We start from the raw sequence: 18,987 nt of genomic DNA on the forward strand, positions 1-18,987 counted from the left end.
TTGTTGTGAAATAGGATGCCAATTCTATATTTAACTTTGGATTGGAGATGCTTAATGTGAGTCTGGAAGGAGAATTTACATTTACATTACATTTACATTTAAGTAATTTGGCAGACGCTCTTATCCAGAGCGACTTACAAATTGGTGAGTTCACCTTATGACATCCAGTGGAACAGCCACTTTACAATAGTGCATCTAAATCATTTAAGGGGGGGGGGTGAGAAGGATTACTTTATCCTATCCTAGGTATTCCTTAAAGAGGTGGGGTTTCAGGTGTCTCCGGAAGGTGGTGATTGACTCCGCTGTCCTGGCGTCGTGAGGGAGTTTGTTCCACCATTGGGGGGCCAGAGCAGCGAACAGTTTTGACTGGGCTGAGCGGGAACTGTACTTCCTCAGTGGTAGGGAGGCGAGCAGGCCTGATCAGAGCCTGGAGGTACTGCGGTGCCGTTCCCCTCACAGCTCCGTAGGCAAGCACCATGGTCTTGTAGTGGATGCGAGCTTCAACTGGAAGCCAGTGGAGAGAGCGGAGTAGCGGGGTGACGTGAGAGAACTTGGGAAGGTTGAACACCAGACGGGCTGCGGCGTTCTGGATGAGTTGTAGGGGTTTAATGGCACAGGCAGGGAGCCCAGCCAACAGCGAGTTGCAGTAATCCAGACGGGAGATGACAAGTGCCTGGATTAGGACCTGCGCCGCTTCCTGTGTGAGGCAGGGTCGTACTCTGCGGATGTTGTAGAGCATGAACCTACAGGAACGGGCCACCGCCTTGATGTTAGTTGAGAACGACAGGGTGTTGTCCAGGATCACGCCAAGGTTCTTAGCGCTCTGGGAGGAGGACACAATGGAGTTGTCAACCGTGATGGCGAGATCATGGAACAGGCAGTCCTTCCCCGGGAGGAAGAGCAGCTCCGTCTTGCCGAGGTTCAGCTTGAGGTGGTGATCCGTCATCCACACTGATATGTCTGCCAGACATGCAGAGATGCGATTCGCCACCTGGTCATCAGAAGGGGGAAAGGAGAAGATTAATTGTGTGTCGTCTGCATAGCAATGATAGGAGAGACCATGTGAGGTTATGACAGAGCCAAGTGACTTGGTGTATAGCGAGAATAGGAGAGGGCCTAGAACAGAGCCCTGGGGGACACCAGTGGTGAGAGCGCGTGGCGAGGAGACAGATTCACGCCACGCCACCTGGTAGGAGCGACCTGTCAGGTAGGACGCAATCCAAGCGTGGGCCGCGCCGGAGATGCCCAACTCGGAGAGGGTGGAGAGGAGGATCTGATGGTTCACAGTATCGAAGGCAGCCGATAGGTCTAGAAGGATGAGAGCAGAGGAGAGAGAGTTAGCTTTAGCAGTGCGGAGCGCCTCCGTGATACAGAGAAGAGCAGTCTCAGTTGAATGACTAGTCTTGAAACCTGACTGATTTGGATCAAGAAGGTCATTCTGAGAGAGATAGCGGGAGAGCTGGCCAAGGACGGCACGTTCAAGAGTTTTGGAGAGAAAAGAAAGAAGGGATACTGGTCTGTAGTTGTTGACATCGGAGGGATCGAGTGTAGGTTTTTTCAGAAGGGGTGCAACTCTCGCTCTCTTGAAGACGGAAGGGACGTAGCCAGCGGTCAGGGATGAGTTGATGAGCGAGGTGAGGTAAGGGAGAAGGTCTCCGGAAATGGTCTGGAGAAGAGAGGAGGGGATAGGGTCAAGCGGGCAGGTTGTTGGGCGGCCGGCCGTCACAAGAAGCGAGATTTCATCTGGAGAGAGAGGGGAGAAAGAGGTCAGAGCACAGGGTAGGGCAGTGTGAGCAGAACCAGCGGTGTCGTTTGACTTAGCAAACGAGGATCGGATGTCGTCGACCTTCTTTTCAAAATGGTTGACGAAGTCATCTGCAGAGAGGGAGGAGGGGGGGGGAAGGGGAGGAGGATTCAGGAGGGAGGAGAAGGTGGCAAAGAGCTTCCTAGGGTTAGAGGCAGTTGCTTGGAATTTAGAGTGGTAGAAAGTGGCTTTAGCAGCAGAGACAGAGGAGGAAAATGTAGAGAGGAGGGAGTGAAAGGATGCCAGGTCCGCAGGGAGGCGAGTTTTCCTCCATTTCCGCTCGGCTGCCCGGAGCCCTGTTCTGTGAGCTTGCAATGAGTCGTCGAGCCACGGAGCGGGAGGGGAGGACCGAGCCGGCCTGGAGGATAGGGGACATAGAGAGTCAAAGGATGCAGAAAGGGAAGAGAGGAGGGTTGAGGAGGCAGAATCAGGAGATAGGTTGGAGAAGGTTTGAGCAGAGGGAAGAGATGATAGGATGGAAGAGGAGAGAGTAGCGGGGGAGAGAGAGCGAAGGTTGGGACGGCGCGATACCATCCGAGTAGGGGCAGTGTGGGAAGTGTTGGATGAGAGCGAGAGGGAAAAGGATACAAGGTAGTGGTCGGAGACTTGGAGGGGAGTTGCAATGAGGTTAGTGGAAGAACAGCATCTAGTAAAGATGAGGTTGAGCGTATTGCCTGCCTTGTGAGTAGGGGGGAAGGTGAGAGGGTGAGGTCAAAAGAGGAGAGGAGTGGAAAGAAGGAGGCAGAGAGGAATGAGTCAAAGGTAGACGTGGGGAGGTTAAAGTCGCCCAGGACTGTGAGAGGTGAGCCGTCCTCAGGAAAGGAGCTTATCAAGGCATCAAGCTCATTGATGAACTCTCCGAGGGAACCTGGAGGGCGATAAATGATAAGGATGTTAAGCTTGAAAGGGCTGGTAACTGTGACAGCATGGAATTCAAAGGAGGCGATAGACAGATGGGTAAGGGGAGAAAGAGAGAATGACCACTTGGGAGAGATGAGGATCCCGGTGCCACCACCCCGCTGACCAGAAGCTCTCGGGGTGTGCGAGAACACGTGGGCGGACGAAGAGAGAGCAGTAGGAGTAGCAGTGTTATCTGTGGTGATCCATGTTTCCATCAGTGCCAAGAAGTCGAGGGACTGGAGGGAGGCATAGGCTGAGATGAACTCTGCCTTGTTGGCCGCAGATCGGCAGTTCCAGAGGCTACCGGAGACCTGGAACTCCACGTGGGTCGTGCGCGCTGGGACCACCAGATTAGGGTGGCCGCGGCCACGCGGTGTGGAGCGTTTGTATGGTCTGTGCAGAGAGGAGAGAACAGGGATAGATAGACACATAGTTGACAGGCTACAGAAGAGGCTACGCTAATGCAAAGGAGATTGGAATGACAAGTGGACTACACGTCTCGAATGTTCAGAAAGTTAAGCTTACGTAGCAAGAATCTTATTGACTAAAATGATTGAAATGATACAGTACTGCTGGAGTAGGCTAGCTGGCAGTGGCTGCGTTGTTGACTTTGTAGGCTAGCTGGCAGTGGCTGCGTTGTTGACACTACACTAATCAAGTCGTTCCGTCGAGTGTAATAGTTTCTACAGTGCTGCTATTCGGGGGCTAGCTGGCTAGCTAGCAGTGTTGATTACGTTACGTTACGTTAAAAGAACGACAATAGCTGGCTAGCTAACCTAGAAAATCGCTCTAGACTACACAATTGTCTTAGATACAAAGACGGCTATGTAGCTAGCATGCTACGATCAAACAAATCAAACCGTTGTACTGTAATGAAGTGAAATGAAAATGTGATACTACCTGTGGAGCGAAGCGGAATGTTGACCGGATTGTTGAAGTTCTATTCGGTAGACGTTGGCTAGCTGTTGGCTAGCTAGCTAGCAGTATCTCCTACGTTAAGGACGACAAATAGCTGGCTAGCTAACCTCGGTAAATTAAGATAATCACTCTAAGTCTACACACTCTAAACTACACAATTATCTTGGATACGAAGACAGCAAAGACAACTATGAAGCTAGCTAACACTACACTAATCGAGTCGTTCAGTTGAGTGTAATAGTTTCTACAGTGCTGGTAGACGGTGGACGTTAGCTAGCTGCTGGGCAGATAGCAGTGTAGACTACGTTAGGACGACGAAATACGATAATTACGCAATTATCTTTGATACAAAGACGGCTATGTAGCTAGCTAAGAAGAAATTGCTAAGATTAGACAAATCAAACCGTTGTACTATAATGAAATGTAATGAAAAGTTATACTACCTGCGGACCGAAGTGTAGATGCGACCGCTCGCTCCAACCTTGTCTTCACTGTATTATTTAAATCAAAAAACAATATTATTTTCGTTCACACCATAGTAACATTTATAGACAGACAGAAACAACTGAATGTCTCAATATTAGTACACGTGTAGAAAACTGATAATCGTTACATTTATCTCCAAAACAGTAGTGCAACCGTAAAATGGTGTCTCTGCTGCACCCTCACTGCCTTTACAGTCTAGCCAGACACCTATGTATAGTTGTCCACATGTTCGAATTCAGAACCGTCCAGAGTAGTGATGCTAGTCGAGCGGGCGGGTGCAGTGATTGGTTGAAGAGCATGCATTTTGTTTTACTAGCATTTAAGAGCAGTTGGAGGCCACGGAAGGATGTGTTGTATGGCGTTGAAGCTCGTTTAGAGGTTTGTTAAAGCAGTGTCCAAAGAAGGGCCAGATGTGTACAGATTGATGTCGTTGGTGTAGAGGTGAATCAAAGAATCACCCGCAGCAAGAACGACATCATTGATATATACAGAGAAAAGAGTCGCCCCGGGAATTGAATCCTGTGGCACTGCCATAGAGACTGCCAGAGTTCTGGACAACAGGCCCTCTGATTTGACTCACTGAACTCTCTGCCGATAAGAACATGGTGATTGACAGAGTCGAAAGCCTTGGCCAGGTCGATGAAGACTGCCTTTTATCGATGGCGGTTATGATATCGTTTAGGACCTTGAGTGTGGCTGAGGTGCACCCGTGACCAGCTCAGAAACCAGATTGCATAGCGGAGAAGGTACGATTGGATTCAAAATTGTTGGTGGTCTGTTTGTTCACTTGGCTTTCAAAGACTTTAGAAAGGCAGGGCAGGATGGATATACATCTGTAGCAGTTTGGGTCTAGAGTGTCTCCCCCTTTTGAAGAAGGGGATGACCGCGGCCGCTTTACAATCTTTAGGAATCTCAGACGATATGAAAGAGAGGTTGAACAGACTAGTATTTCAGGTTGCAACAATAGCAGCGGATCATTTTAGGAAGAGAGGGTCCAGATTGTCTAGCCCAGCTGATTTGTAGGGATCTAGATTTTGCAGCTCTTTCAGAACATCAGCTTTCTGGATTTGGGTGAAGGAGAAGCGGGGTGGGGGGGTGGGGGGGGGCTTAGGGCATTTTGTTTGCCGGGGATGGGGTAGCCAGGTGGAAAGCATGGCCAGCAGTAGAGAAAAGCTTTTTGAAATTCTCAATTATTGTGGATTTATCAGTGGTGACAGTGTTTCTTCGTCTCAGTGCAGTGGGCAGCTGGAAGGAGGTGCTCTTATTTTCCATGGATTTACAGTGCTGCAGGACATGTGACTAACAGAAATTGAATAATGTGTCCCTGCACAAAGGGGGGGGGGAGTCAAAATCAAAAGTAACTGTCAGTATCTGGTGTGGCCCCCAGCTGCATTAAGTACTGCAGTGCAACCCCTCCTCATGGACTGCACCAGATTTGCCAGTTCTTGCTGTGAGATGTTAACCCACTCTTCCACCAAGGCACCTGCAAGTTCCCGGACATTTCTGGGGGAATGGCCCTAGCCCTCACCCTCTGATCCAACAGGTCCCAGACGTGCTCAATGGGATTGAGATCCGGGTGCTTCGCTGGCCATGGCAGAACACTGACATTCCTGTGTTGCAGGAAATTACCCACAGAACGAGCAGTATGGCTGGTGGCATGCTGGAGGGTAATGTCAGGATGAGCCTGCAGGAAGGGTACCACATGAGGGAGGAGGATGTCTTCCCTGTAACGCACAGCATTGAGATTGCCTGCAATGACAACAAGCTCAGTATGATGCTATTATGACACACCGCCCCAGACCATGACGGACCCTCCACCTCCAAATCAATCCCGCTCCAGAGTGCAGGACTCGGTGTAACGCTTATTCCATCGACGATAAACGTGAATCCGACCATCACCCCTGGCAAGACAAAACCTTCGACTCGTCAATGAAGAGCCCTTTTTGCCAGTCCTGTCTGGTCCAGCGATGGTGGGTTTGTGCTCATAGGCGGCGTTGTTGCCGGTGATGTCTGGTGAGTACCTGTCTCAGCCTATTGCGGACAGTCGGAGCACTGATGGAGGGATTGTGCGTTCCTGGCATAACTCGGGCAGTTGTTGTTGCCATCCTGTACCTGTCCCGCAGGTGTGATATTCGGATGTACCGATCCTGAGCAGGTGTTGTTACACATGGTCTGCTACTGCGAGGACGATCAGCTGAGTTTAGTAATAAATAAAAATATTTTTTGGGGTGAAGGTGCCGCCCCTGCTCATGAACTACTGGCTAAAAATATGCTGGTGTACCGGAGAATCTCTTTAATTCAGAGCCATTCAGTGGCTAACCATGTTATTAACATCATTTTATCAGGTTCCCATGAAGCAATTGTAATGACAGTCCACCACAACATACCAACATACCAACATACCAACATACCAACATACCATTGTGTATTAAAAACACATTTTGAGATCATTGTTAGGGGATTTCAACAGTGGTTAGAAGGGGGAATTGGGCTTCCCTGGAAAATGTTGTCTGAGGTTGCAACAGTAACCAAGGGGGGCAGGGCTTAGTGAAGGGTCTGTTGTGGTCATTGGTGTGTGGTAGGATCTAATTGATGTTTCTTTGGTTTTGTCATTCAACAATGATGACAGCCTCACTGTATCTTTTAGTGCTTTATAATAACTGTAGTAGTTATGACTGGTTATTCATGTGAAAATATTTTGGACCTGTCTTTATGGTGTACCTATTGACCCACTTTTTAAAAATATCCTTAAACTGAAGTACACATCCAATTCCAATGTTGTGTAGGTTACTGTATTATTGGTGAGTCGTAAAGTTTAACTGTAAAGCTCATATGAAAGTCTATTTGGGGAATATATGGCACCGTTTTACTGTAATCCAATTACATGGGTATTTTCTCATGCAGAATCTGGTGTAGTAGAATCCATAAAAAGCTCTGCTCATTTCCCCCAAAGTGTATTTTCTCTACTACTACCACCTTGGGAAGCAGCAGCCATTGTTTTGCTCTGTGTGACCCCTGCATGTCTCTCTCCATACATTGGTAATGCATTCTGCTGATTATAGGCATTCTCGACTCAATATCTGCCCCAAATTGTTAATAATGTCAGTGTTATTTATCAGTTAGCTTATTTTTAGGTGAAATAAAGACTTATGTCTGCTCTCGATGGCATTACTACTGCTGCTGTTGCTACTGCTGCTGCTGTTTCCTCCAAGAGAAGCTCTATTGCCATGGTTGCACGGCTTCCTCTGCTCCTATTGGCTCCTCGTTGCTATAAGTTACGGAGCTGTCTTGCCATGAATCTCATTGAGAGATTGCGTCAGGAGAACTGGCCTCCTATGATGGAGCAATAAAGGTAGTGATAGATCTGTGTGTACGTATGTACACATACTCATGTTGCTGCTTCTACGAGAGCACACACAGATACACACACCAACATTAAACACATACGCTTGAGTGTCCTGGTTTTGTATTTGGCAGGGTCGAGGGTTCCTTAAACCACTTATTAGAGGATGTATTCATCTGAGAGGAAGAGCAACCATAGGGATTGGTTCAATATGAGCCTACCAGGAACAGTAGTTCAAAATATCTCTTATTTCAGTCAATCTAGAAAACTAATAAATTCCTTTCATTAAATAAAATCTCCTCATAGAAAATAATAATTGAACATTTAATTTAGTTTTGTTTTTGTATTTTAACTTTTTTTTCTGTATAGTTTCTTGTTAAGCGTGTTCATCGTTAAGTGCTCTATGACAAATAACTTTGTGAAGAGAACGCATCAAAAAATATGTTTCTTATATATTTTCTATATTAAGATGAGATTACGATGGTAAGAGTGATATAGCAGTAGTCAGTGACATTAGTAATGTAGATAATAAAGGTGGTATTGATGTTGTAGGCCTAGGTGTTAAAGGTAATAGACAGGATGACGTATTAGGTGACGCAGTGCCCTCTTCAATAACTGTCCTCAGGGACAAGAGCCCGTAAACAACACACTACACTGACATGCTCAGGCACTGCCACGGATTCACATTGCTTACCTGTGGGAGGTTGACATGGAAGGGGAGCTGAGGGTTGAGAAGAGGGGAGGGGGGAACAGGCGGAGAACGGGTGTTCCTCTCGACTTGGAGTCCTGGCCAGCCCTTCATGGATGGTTTCTCAGAGCGATAAGCAGTTCCTCCCATCAGATGAAGCCTGCCTGGTGCCTTCCATGAAAAATGTATGTATGGGGCCTGGTGGCGAAGCCGGGCGAGACAAGGGGAGGTGACCCGGGACTCAGCTGCACCTCTGTGGCCTCTCATTGAATCCCATGTGAGCCAGCTCTAAGCCAGCCCAGTATACCAGATTCACCCTGGCTCCAGCAGGTCACAGCCAAACACAAACAGCACTGCCAGGGAGGGACGCCAGGCTACCTATACTGTTCCTACTGTACACAGAAGCTAACAATTACATATCTACCTTCTGTAAAAAGTGCCTAACACTTTAAAGTACACAAACTTTAAATGTGGGCCATGTACTGTATTGTGCATACTAAGAAACGTATACGCGTACTATACACACACAGGCTACTTGAATATAGTGCAAGTGCTTGCACAACAGTCATACAATTTCTATGAAAATGTTTGATATTTAAACCAAGGAAAAAACAGCATAAATTGCATCAAGGACTTAGCAACAGAAATTGTGGAATTGGCATGATTTCAGAGAAATGCCATTGGAAACCTGTATCATATTGAGTGTATTAGACAAGAGTGTATCAGGGAAAAATATGTCCCTGTTTTATTATGTAAAATGTAATGTAAGGCATTTGAACTAATTGTTTTCTTTACGACGACAATCCTCATTGATTATTCATGTGATGCTGGTAGACAGCATAACATTCAAACTCTATTCTGTGGAGGGAACATCAAAATAGAATATCTGCTAAGACATCCCTCTGCACTGCAGGTAAAACACATAAAACACTCACTAGGAACTTCACCAGCGCTGTTCCCAATAGGGGGAGCATGACTGTTGGGGGGGTCAAGGGCTACTATTCAGACTACGTTGTTATTGACATCAATGGGCATGGGTGGGGGCAAGAAGAGTAGAGGTGTCTAATGCACATCTAGCTTACCACTGATGCAGATATATTAACATGTCTTCTCTATCGTAATGCGGTAGTTGACCCTCATTGTAACAGCTGAGTTTATGTCATTACCGACCTGTCTGAAACACATTCACACACTTGATTGCTGACTCGCTAGTGAGTGTTTTTCTGTGTGTGTTTCAGAAAGGGAGATGTACAGTGTATGTGGCACACACGTGCCCCCCCTCCCCCCCCCCACTCCCCCAGCTGAAGGAAGCACTGTTCCCCTTCCCCTGACCTTCAGCCTCTTATTGTCTTTAATTAAGAACCCTTTTGTTTAAATGGTCTGGGCAATGCCAAGCAACACAGAGTGATTGGGCAATCAGGGAGTATGTCATTGCTGATTTAGAGGTTGCGCGTGTTTGGGGGTGGGAGGGATGGGAAAGATGGCGACTGGCTGAGACAGAGCATTACCATTGCCTTTATAGTCACACAGGATAAAGACGTTAGATCAATGTCCAATTGTGATTATGATTAGAATTTTCCCTAGTACTTCATATCCATGCTGTTTTGACCGATCTCTGTATGATGTCATTCTACACGTTTTGTAATGTAATCGTAAGAGTTATGTGTCGCTACATGACATGTCACTCCCAATAACTACTGCGTCTCTTCCAGTGACAGGCACTGCATTTTCAAGAGATCACCTGTTGTTTTCTGCTTCACAGGAAAGCTTCATGAAAGAGATTAATGTATCACCTTTTTCCATAATTTCCAAGTGGTTCTCGTAGTGTATCAAACAGGAGAGGAAACTCATGTTTTTCTTATCTGGAGTGTGTGTCTGTTCTGTAGAATGTCAAAGAAATGGAAAGAGCTTTTGTTTTAACCATCTCTCTCGCTCTCTCTCTCTCTCTCGCTCTCTGCAGTACCTTGGACGATGAGGGCAGCAACCTCCGCCAACAGAAGCTAGACAGACAGGTAAGTCTCCCATGTCCCTGTACTGTACCAGAGTAGAGCAGCTCAGCCACTTATTGATATGAACCTCATCTGTTGTTCCTTGGCTGGTAGAGGAGCCTGTAGTGTGAGGAAAAGTGAGGAAGAATACACTCTACAGCGGGGCTGCACAATAATTGCTCAATTTCTGTGAACTACAAAGTTCACACACCTGGTTTTCATGGTAGAAAATAATTCCATCTCTTTGATTATTCCTTTCATTCCAGTTCTCTGCTGCCAATGACTGGAACGAATTGCAAAAATCACTGAAGCTGGAGTCTTATATCTCCCTCTCTAACTTTAAGCATCAGCTGTCAGAGCAGCGTACTGATCACTGTACCTGTACACAGCCAATCTGTAAATAGCACACACAACTACCTCATCCCCATATTGTTACTTATCCTCTTGCTCTTTTGTACCCCAGTATCTCTACTTGCAGAGCATCATCTGCACATCTATCACTTCAATGTTAATGCTAAATTGTAATTATTTAACCTCCCTGTCCTATTTATTGCCTTGCCTCCCTATTCTTCTACATTTGCACACACAGTACATAGATTTTTCTATTGTATTATTGACTGTACATTTGTTTATGTGTAACTCTGTGTTGTTGTTTTTGTCCCACTGCTTTGCTTTATCTTGGCCAGGTCGCAGTTGTAAATGAGAACTTGTTCTCAACTGGCCTACCTGGTTAAATAAAGGGATCAAAGCCAGCTTATCTGGCTAATTGTTTTTTAAGGAAATTCGTGTTATACTTAAGCAATAAGGCCAGAGGAGGTGTGGTATACAGCTATTAGCTGTGGTATATTGGCCATATACCACAAACCCCCAAGGTGCCTTATTGCTTTTATAAACTGGTTACCAACGTATTTAGAACAGTAAAAAAAAAGGAAATCATACCCGTGGTATAGGGTCTGATATACTATGGCTTTCAGCCAATCAGCATTCAGCGCTCAAACCACCCAGTTTATAATGTGTAATAATGCGCTATCAGAAGTGTATTATGCCAATCAGCCTTTTTCACTTCTGTGAAGTTTTGATGTCCATGATACATGATAAAGATGTTTAGCAAAGTGATGTCTCAGACCTGACCAGCGTAGAAAATGGCGTCTACAGCAGTGACACACTCAAGAGACTCATTGATTAACATATTTTCATCAGCCCTGTGTAATTCCATCAAGATACTGGGTTACATCAGCAACCTCTCCCTACATGTTACATTTATTGCATTTCCTGAAATGTAATGTAGGAACAAATTGCAGGAGATTATTTTCCAAATGATGATCTGAGGCTAATCGTAGTGGATTAAAAGGATAGGCAGGGGATTAGTGTTTACGGTACTACATTAACTTAAACCAAATCAGCAGAGAGACTTTCATGTATTTAAATTAACACTACTCCACACTGCTTACACAAATCAATCTGCAATGCTTTCTGAGGATTAAAAGTCAGGAAATGGTTGAAGATGCTAATTGTTAAGTGATCTAATAAACATGGGAGTGGTTTTAATGAACATTGCAAAACTCACTCACCTACTCGCAAATTGTGCGTCTAACTTTCTCACTCATCATTATTCACGATTCATTCAGGTCTCAATACTTTGGGTCCCCTAAAATGGGGGGACTATGTACAAAAAGTTATGTAATTTCTAAATGGTTTATCCGATATGGATGCAAATACCCTCAAATTAAAGCTGACAGTCTGCACTTCAACCTCATAGTCATTGTATCATTTCAAATCCAAAGTGATGGAGTACAGAGCCAAACAACAACAAAATTGTCACTGTACCAATGCTTTTGGAGCTCACTGTATATCAAGTTATATTTCTGTTTGTGGATTAATTTACTTCTGCGAGAGGCCTTTTATGACGTTTTTGCGCTGAAGCAATTGTGCTACGATTTTACCCATTGAACACCGTTCAAAAACATCTTACTGTAAAACTACGCATCACTTTCATACCGTATTGTGCTTAGGGCTGGCATAATTACTGTAAAAATACGCATCACTTTCATACCGTATTGTGCTTAGGGCTGGCATAATTACTGTAAAACTACGCATCACTTTCATACGGTATTGTGCTTAGGGCTGGCGTAATTACTGTAAAACTACGCATCACTTTCATACGGTATTGTGCTTAGGGCTGGTCATAATTACTGTAAAACTACGCATCACTTTCATACCGTATTGTGCTTAGTGCTGGCATAATTACTGTAAAACTACGCATCACTTTCATACCGTATTGTGCTTAGCGCTGGCATAATTACTGTAAAACTACGCATCACTTTCATACCGTATTGTGCTTAGGGCTGGCATAATTACTGTAAAACTACGCATCACTTTCATACCGTATTGTGCTTAGGGCTGGCATAATTACTGTAAAACTACGCATTACTTTCATACCGTATTGTGCTTAGGGCTGGCATAATTACTGTAAAACTACGCATCACTTTCATACCATATTGTGCTTAGGGCTGGCATAATTACTGTAAAACTACGCATTACTTTCATACCATATTGTGCTTAGGGCTGGCATAATTACTGTAAAACTACGCATCACTTTCATACCGTATTGTGCTTAGGGCTGGCATAATTACTGTAAAACTGTGTGACTGACAGTTATGGATGAAGACCATCATGAAAATAAAATAACCTTCAAACCCGTCAAAAAATTGTATTCTATTTTTTGGGGTGGAATGAACAGCTGACTGAAGACGGGACGGCCGGGCATTTGTAGCTTTGTAAGAACCATCCTGATCACTGCAGAGCTGCAGTGGTCTGCTGGTATTCACTCAGGGAGTTACCGTTGGGTTCACACAGTGTGATTTTAGTGACAGAGGAGATGAGACAGTATTATAGTCTGTACCATGGGTCTGGTGTGCTGCAGACGGTTCTGTTTGTCTGTGTATCTCTGTAGATTTTCTGCAGAATTGACCAGGTCCCTCTTGCAAAACCATTTGTCATGTTCAGTAATGGGACATACTGGACAAATAGATTTTGGTTGCATTGGTTTGAGCCTTGAGTTTGAGGTTTTGGTTATGTGGTTGTCTTTACTGTGAGTCTATTATCCATGAAATTCCCATGGCTTGGTCACTCAATAGCTGAGGACAGAATTACCATTAATGCTCAGCTGCTTTGCATATGAAGACAGAAGGATCTGAGGCTGATGGGATTTCCGCATAACAGAATAATTTGGATATCCACTCTAGCTTCTCCCTCATGTGGGTGCTAGCAAGCATGCTAGGTATCAACAGCCAATCCAGTAGGCGCTGGAAGCTATAGTGAGCTTTGATTGGTTCATAGTGTCGCGATATCACAGAGTATTTGTATACAGTTCAGCTTTCCCCAACTTTGGTCCCGCCCTGTTCATGCTCCCTCGCCCATGCTCGCATCACCCAACGTTCCCCTCGTCCACTTCACTTCCCTCCATTGAAAAGGAATGGGGCTCTGTTGTTTCATTGGCCCTAATGTGTTATTTGGAAATGCATTGTAAGGTTGTTCAGCATGACATGTACAGTATGACCTCCATCATGTGTTCTTGCTATAGAACTTAAGGAGCCTGTGATTGCATCAATTTGGCAAAGACTGAAGGAAAGCTCAGACCAACCGTCCATCTGCTGCAACCACACCACTTTAGCATTTTATTCTCAGAGTAGATCTGTTTTAAAGGAATTGTTTGTTAAATAACATAATATTAAATGTACTGCTTTTCCACAAAAGGCCGAGGAACATATCAAATCAAAGATATTCTATGCAAAAGAAAGATTGACACTTGCTCTTTTCTTCACCTAGTGTGGTATCCCTGCTGAACAAGCCATTATTTGAATATCAAAGTGGGTATGGATATTCATACTGCATTACTGAGACAGGTACCCAAGTAACATGATCTCGCCATCACGGTTGACAACTCCATTGTGTCCTCCTCCCAGAGCGCTAAGAACCTTGGCGTGATCCTGGACAACACCCTGTCGTTCTCAACCAACATCATGGCGGTGGCCCGTTCCTGTAGGTTCATGCTCTACAACATCCGCAGAGTACGACCCTGCCTCACACAGGAAGCGGCGCAGGTCCTAATCCAGGCACTTGTCATCTCCCGTCTGGATTACTGCAACTCGCTGTTGGCTGGGCTCCCTGCCTGTGCCATTAAACCCCTACAACTCATCCAGAACGCCGCAGCCCGTCTGGTGTTCAACCTTCCCAAGTTCTCTCACGTCACCCCGCTCCTTCGCTCTCTCCACTGGCTTCCAGTTGAAGCTCGCATCCGCTACAAGACCATGGTGCTTGCCTACGGAGCTGTGAGGGGAACGGCACCGCAGTACCTCCAGGCTCTGATCAGGCCCTACACCCAAGCAAGGGCACTGCGTTCATCCACCTCTGGCCTGCTCGCCTCCCTACCATTGAGGAAGTACAGTTCCCGCTCAGCCCAGTCAAAACTGTTCGCTGCTCTGGCCCCCAATGGTGGAACAAACTCCCTCACGACGCCAGGACAGCGGAGTCAATCACCACCTTCCGGAGACACCTGAAACCCCACCTCTTCAAGGAATACCTAGGATAGGATAAGTAATCCTTCTCACCACCCCCCCCTTAATGATTTAGATGCACTATTGTAAAGTGGCTGTTCCACTGGATGTCAGAAGGTGAATTCACCAATTTGTAAGTCGCTCTGGATAAGAGCGTCTGCTAAATGACTTAAATGTAAATGTAAATGTAACAGTGTTCCTTAAGCAGCATTCACATCCAGCTTCAGTCCTGAAAAGTCTGTTCCTCGAAATGTCAGGAGTTACTGTAGCAAGTTGCGTAACCAGTCCTGATGCTGTAGCGATTTTGTTTTAGGTCCAAAAGGTGGCACATGCGATGTTGGTTATTCACCTCCCATGCTTTTCAAATTGTGAATTTCTTGGTAACCTCCTGGCTGTACACGCACTGTCAGGCATTGTGCATGAGAGAAGGACAACATCTTGTTAGTGGAGAGAGAGGAGGCAGAGTAGGAAGAGGAGATAACTTATTAGTTGGTTATTTCACTGTACAGTGACTGGTGATTTTTGGACAGCCATAGAGCTCCTCCATGGTTTCTCCTGGTTAACTTAGTTCAGACCTCCTCCTCCTCCACACTCACTGCTAGAGTGTGCTGAGACGTTGTGTTCTGGTCATGGCTGAAGTGATGGGCTAAATGACACAATGCCAATTCTCCACCCTTTTCCCAAAGTGTGCACTTGCACACATCCTATCATGGAAACTCCCTCTAGCCAATCCAAATACTTTTCGATTCATTACAGAAAGTGTGCAAGGGGTGGACAACTGGGACACAGACATAGGTTTAGATTAAGGGAACTCTGTACTGGTACAGCAGACAACAGTACAGCAGAGTACAGTCTAGTGGTGTTCCTGCTTCATCAGGGATTCTCTCAATATTTGATGAGCTTCCAGCCTTGGGATCTCCCTCTGTTTGTAAAGTTACATAATCTCAGATGACTGCTGACTGCAGCAGGATGGAAGGGATACCCAAGCTGTAGTAATATTTAATGTAGATTTCCACATTGCCAGAGAGGGGGGATAGAGCTGAGGAGAAATGGATTGGGGCAGTGGTCCTGAAACATTAATTACAGAAGCAGAAGACGTTCCATTTTTCTGGCTCTGAGGAGGTGTTTCTGAGACGGTGCTACGTGGAGGTTTGAAGCAACTCTTCTTGCTCTAGCTTTCTATATTTTTGAACTGAGGGTGTGGAGCTCTAACACTCTGTGCCCTCAGGAGAGCTGAATTTGACAGGAAATTAAAAAGTTTGTGACTGCTCAAAACTAGGATTATGACGTAAATTTAATTGGCTCATGTGGGAAAAGGAAAGTAATTATGTAGTGTGAAAGTAGGATAATGAATCTGTGCAATGACACAGATTCTACTGAGCTACCAGATGAGGATAGGATTTATGTGAGAAAAGAAGAGGTGTGATATGAATTTTTGGTTTGTATGTGTCAGTGTGTGAATGATGTTAGAGAGTTCATATACTGGTCACTTCTGCAGCTGATGGTTCAGGCTTATCTTTGGTCAGTCGTGTGATTAAAGGCTTTCCCACACTGTACATAGGAGTCCGTCTTTTACGAATATTACATGTCACACTGTGCAACGTTACCAAATAAAAATCTTGATATCCACCAGTGGTGTAAAGTACTTAAGTAAAAATACTTTAAAGTACTACTTAAGTTGTTTTTTTAGGTATCTGCACTTTACTGTTTATATTTTTGACAACTTTTACTCCACTACATTCCTAAAGAAAATAATGTACTTTTTACTCCATACATTTTCCCTGACACCCAAAAGTACTCATTACATTTTGAATGCTTAGCAGGACCGGAACATGGTCCCACTCACACACTTATTAAGAGAACATCCCTACCGCCTCTGATCTGGCGGACTCACTAAACACAAATGCTTCATTCGTAAATTATGTCTGAGTGTTGGTGTGCCCCTGGCTATACAGTGGGGCAAAAAAGTATTTAGTCAGCCACCAATTGTGCAAGTTCTCCAACTTAAAAAGATGAGAGAGGCCTGAATCCAGAAAATCACATTGTAGGATTTTTAATGAATTTATTTGCAAATTATGGTGGAAAATAAGTATTTTAATAAGCCCCACTGTATGTGAATTAAAAATACAAGAAAATCATGCCATCTTGTTTGCTTAATATAAGGAATTTGAAATGATTTATACTTTTACTTTTGATACTTAAGTGTATTTTAGCAATTACATTTACTTTTGATACTTAAGTATATTTAGAACCAAATACTTTTAGACTTTTACTCAAGTAGTATTTTACTGGGTGACAAACTTAATAGACAATTACTCAAGTTATCTTTACTTTTACTCAAGTATGACAATTGGGCATTTTTCCACCACTGACTTCCACCTGGCCAGATTGTATGATTTACTTCGGTTTTGTTTTCACATTCTATGATTGGCTTGCGATACAATGTCAGCTACGTTTAAATAGAACTGTTATAAGACACGTCTGTCAACTAGTCTGGTTCGGGAAATGGTAAAACAAAACAAAAATGAAGGCAATCACCCACCTACAGGTGAACGAATTGTGGCAGACACAGTCAGACAGAGGTCAAACTCATGTCACAATGATCTTGTCCTTGATAGGGTGTTCTGTAGCTCATCGTATGAAGACAAGCAGAAATGTAATTTATGTTGGACTGTGGCATGATTGCAGGCTGAGCAGGTCCACATGTTTTTCCAGTAATCAATCTTTAATCTACTGTAGCTCAGGTGATTGGAGGGCCAGAGCGCACAGACATATTTGTTCTCTCAAGGACACAGTCTTGTGTCTTTGTTACAGTGAGGGTGCACTGTACATGTGAGACAGCGTTTGTGTGTGTGTTTGTGTGTGGATGAGTTTAACTACACTTGTAGGGACCAGAAGTCCCCTAAGAATAGTAATCAAACAACAATTTGACCATCTGGGGACATTTTGTTATTCCCCACAAGGTCAAATTCTATTTCTAGGGGATTTAGGGTTAGGAGCTAGGGGTAGGTTTAGGTTTAGGGTTAAGGTTAGGTTTTGGGGTTAGGGAAAAATGGATTTTGAATGGGATGGAATTTTGTGTCCCCACAAGGTTAGTTGAAAAAGAGTGTGTGTGTGAAGGTAAAACATTAGTGTTATAAAATATCTATCCATCTTAATGTATTATATATGACACAATATTAGAAGATATGTTTGTGCATAATACCAAAATAATTGAACACTATTGAAGAGTGTGTGTGTGTGTGTGTGTGTGTGTGTGTGTGTGTGTGTGTGTGTGTGTGTGTGTGTGTGTGTGTGTGTGTGTGTGTGTGTGTGTGTGTGTGTGTGTGTGTGTGTGTGTTTCAGCGAGCACTCCTAGAGCAGAAGCAGAAGAAGAAGCGGCAGGAGCCTCTGATGGTGCAGTCCAACGTGGACGGGCGGTCTCGTGCCCGCAGGACCAAGCAGTGTGAGGAGCAGGCTCCCCTGGTAGAGTCTTACCTCAGCAGCAACAGGAGCACCATCTACCACGGTAAGTGAGCCAGCCAGGATCCTTTCACCACCAGGACCCTATTACCAGGGTAATATCTCAAATGGCACCCTATTCCCTGTATAGTGCACTACTTTTGGCTAAGCTCTGTATACTACTACTATATATGCTCTGTCCAAAAATAGTACACTTTATAGGGAATAGGATGCCATTTTGGAAACCCAGGACCCTATCAACAGCTGTTTACCATAGGAACCCGCTTCCTCTCATCTCTGATGAAGCTGCTCCAGTGGTGCCGGGCAATTACAGAGATGTCCAGTAACGCTCCGGCATGGGGCCCTTTCAGGGGCTATTCACAGCCATGACCGGGTGGTATTGATCCAGGTTACTCACATAGAGTGCTTGTGAAAGGTGGCTGATTGAATTACTGTATCCATGTTCTTGTCCTTATGCGCCGCTCACTGTTTTACCAAGTTTGTCTATTAATTCTTAGCTCCTGGGCCAAAGGAACACTTTTCTACTGTAGAGACTTTTTAGTGTTACTTTCTGCTCTGCATAGTTACAATACTGAGATATCTATCAATACCATGTCAAGGTTGGCAAAAGAAACATGTAATACTTTATTCATTAAATAACTTTGTGTCTTTGTGTGAGAGAGACTGCAGGATTTACCAGTACATGCCTTTCAACTATAAAACTCTATTGGTCAGAGCTCTGCAGTAGTCCTTCCAGATAGAGCAGAGATGGTGTTAGTGCTGTGGCGATTGGGCCACTGATCTCCACAGACGGACTTTAGCTACAGTCTTAATCCCCAACTCAGTGACTGAGTCTGTGATCC

General features: G+C 44.7%; 1 protein-coding gene across 4 annotated transcripts in view; it reads left to right on the plus strand.

The window, feature by feature from the left end:
• Nucleotides 1-18,987, plus strand: part of LOC135550521 (tubby protein-like) — a 118,603-nt gene that overhangs the window by 69,426 nt on the left and 30,190 nt on the right. For all 4 annotated transcript variants that reach the window (XM_064981431.1, XM_064981450.1, XM_064981458.1 and 1 more), the window contains exons 2-3: nt 10,100-10,151; nt 18,029-18,191. In XM_064981431.1, the coding sequence (XP_064837503.1) occupies nt 10,100-10,151; nt 18,029-18,191 (215 nt within the window). The remainder of the gene's footprint in view (nt 1-10,099; nt 10,152-18,028; nt 18,192-18,987) is intronic.

Source organism: Oncorhynchus masou, chromosome 1 (genome assembly GCF_036934945.1).
Source record: "Oncorhynchus masou masou isolate Uvic2021 chromosome 1, UVic_Omas_1.1, whole genome shotgun sequence".
In the NCBI taxonomy this organism is placed as follows: Eukaryota; Metazoa; Chordata; class Actinopteri; order Salmoniformes; family Salmonidae; genus Oncorhynchus; species Oncorhynchus masou.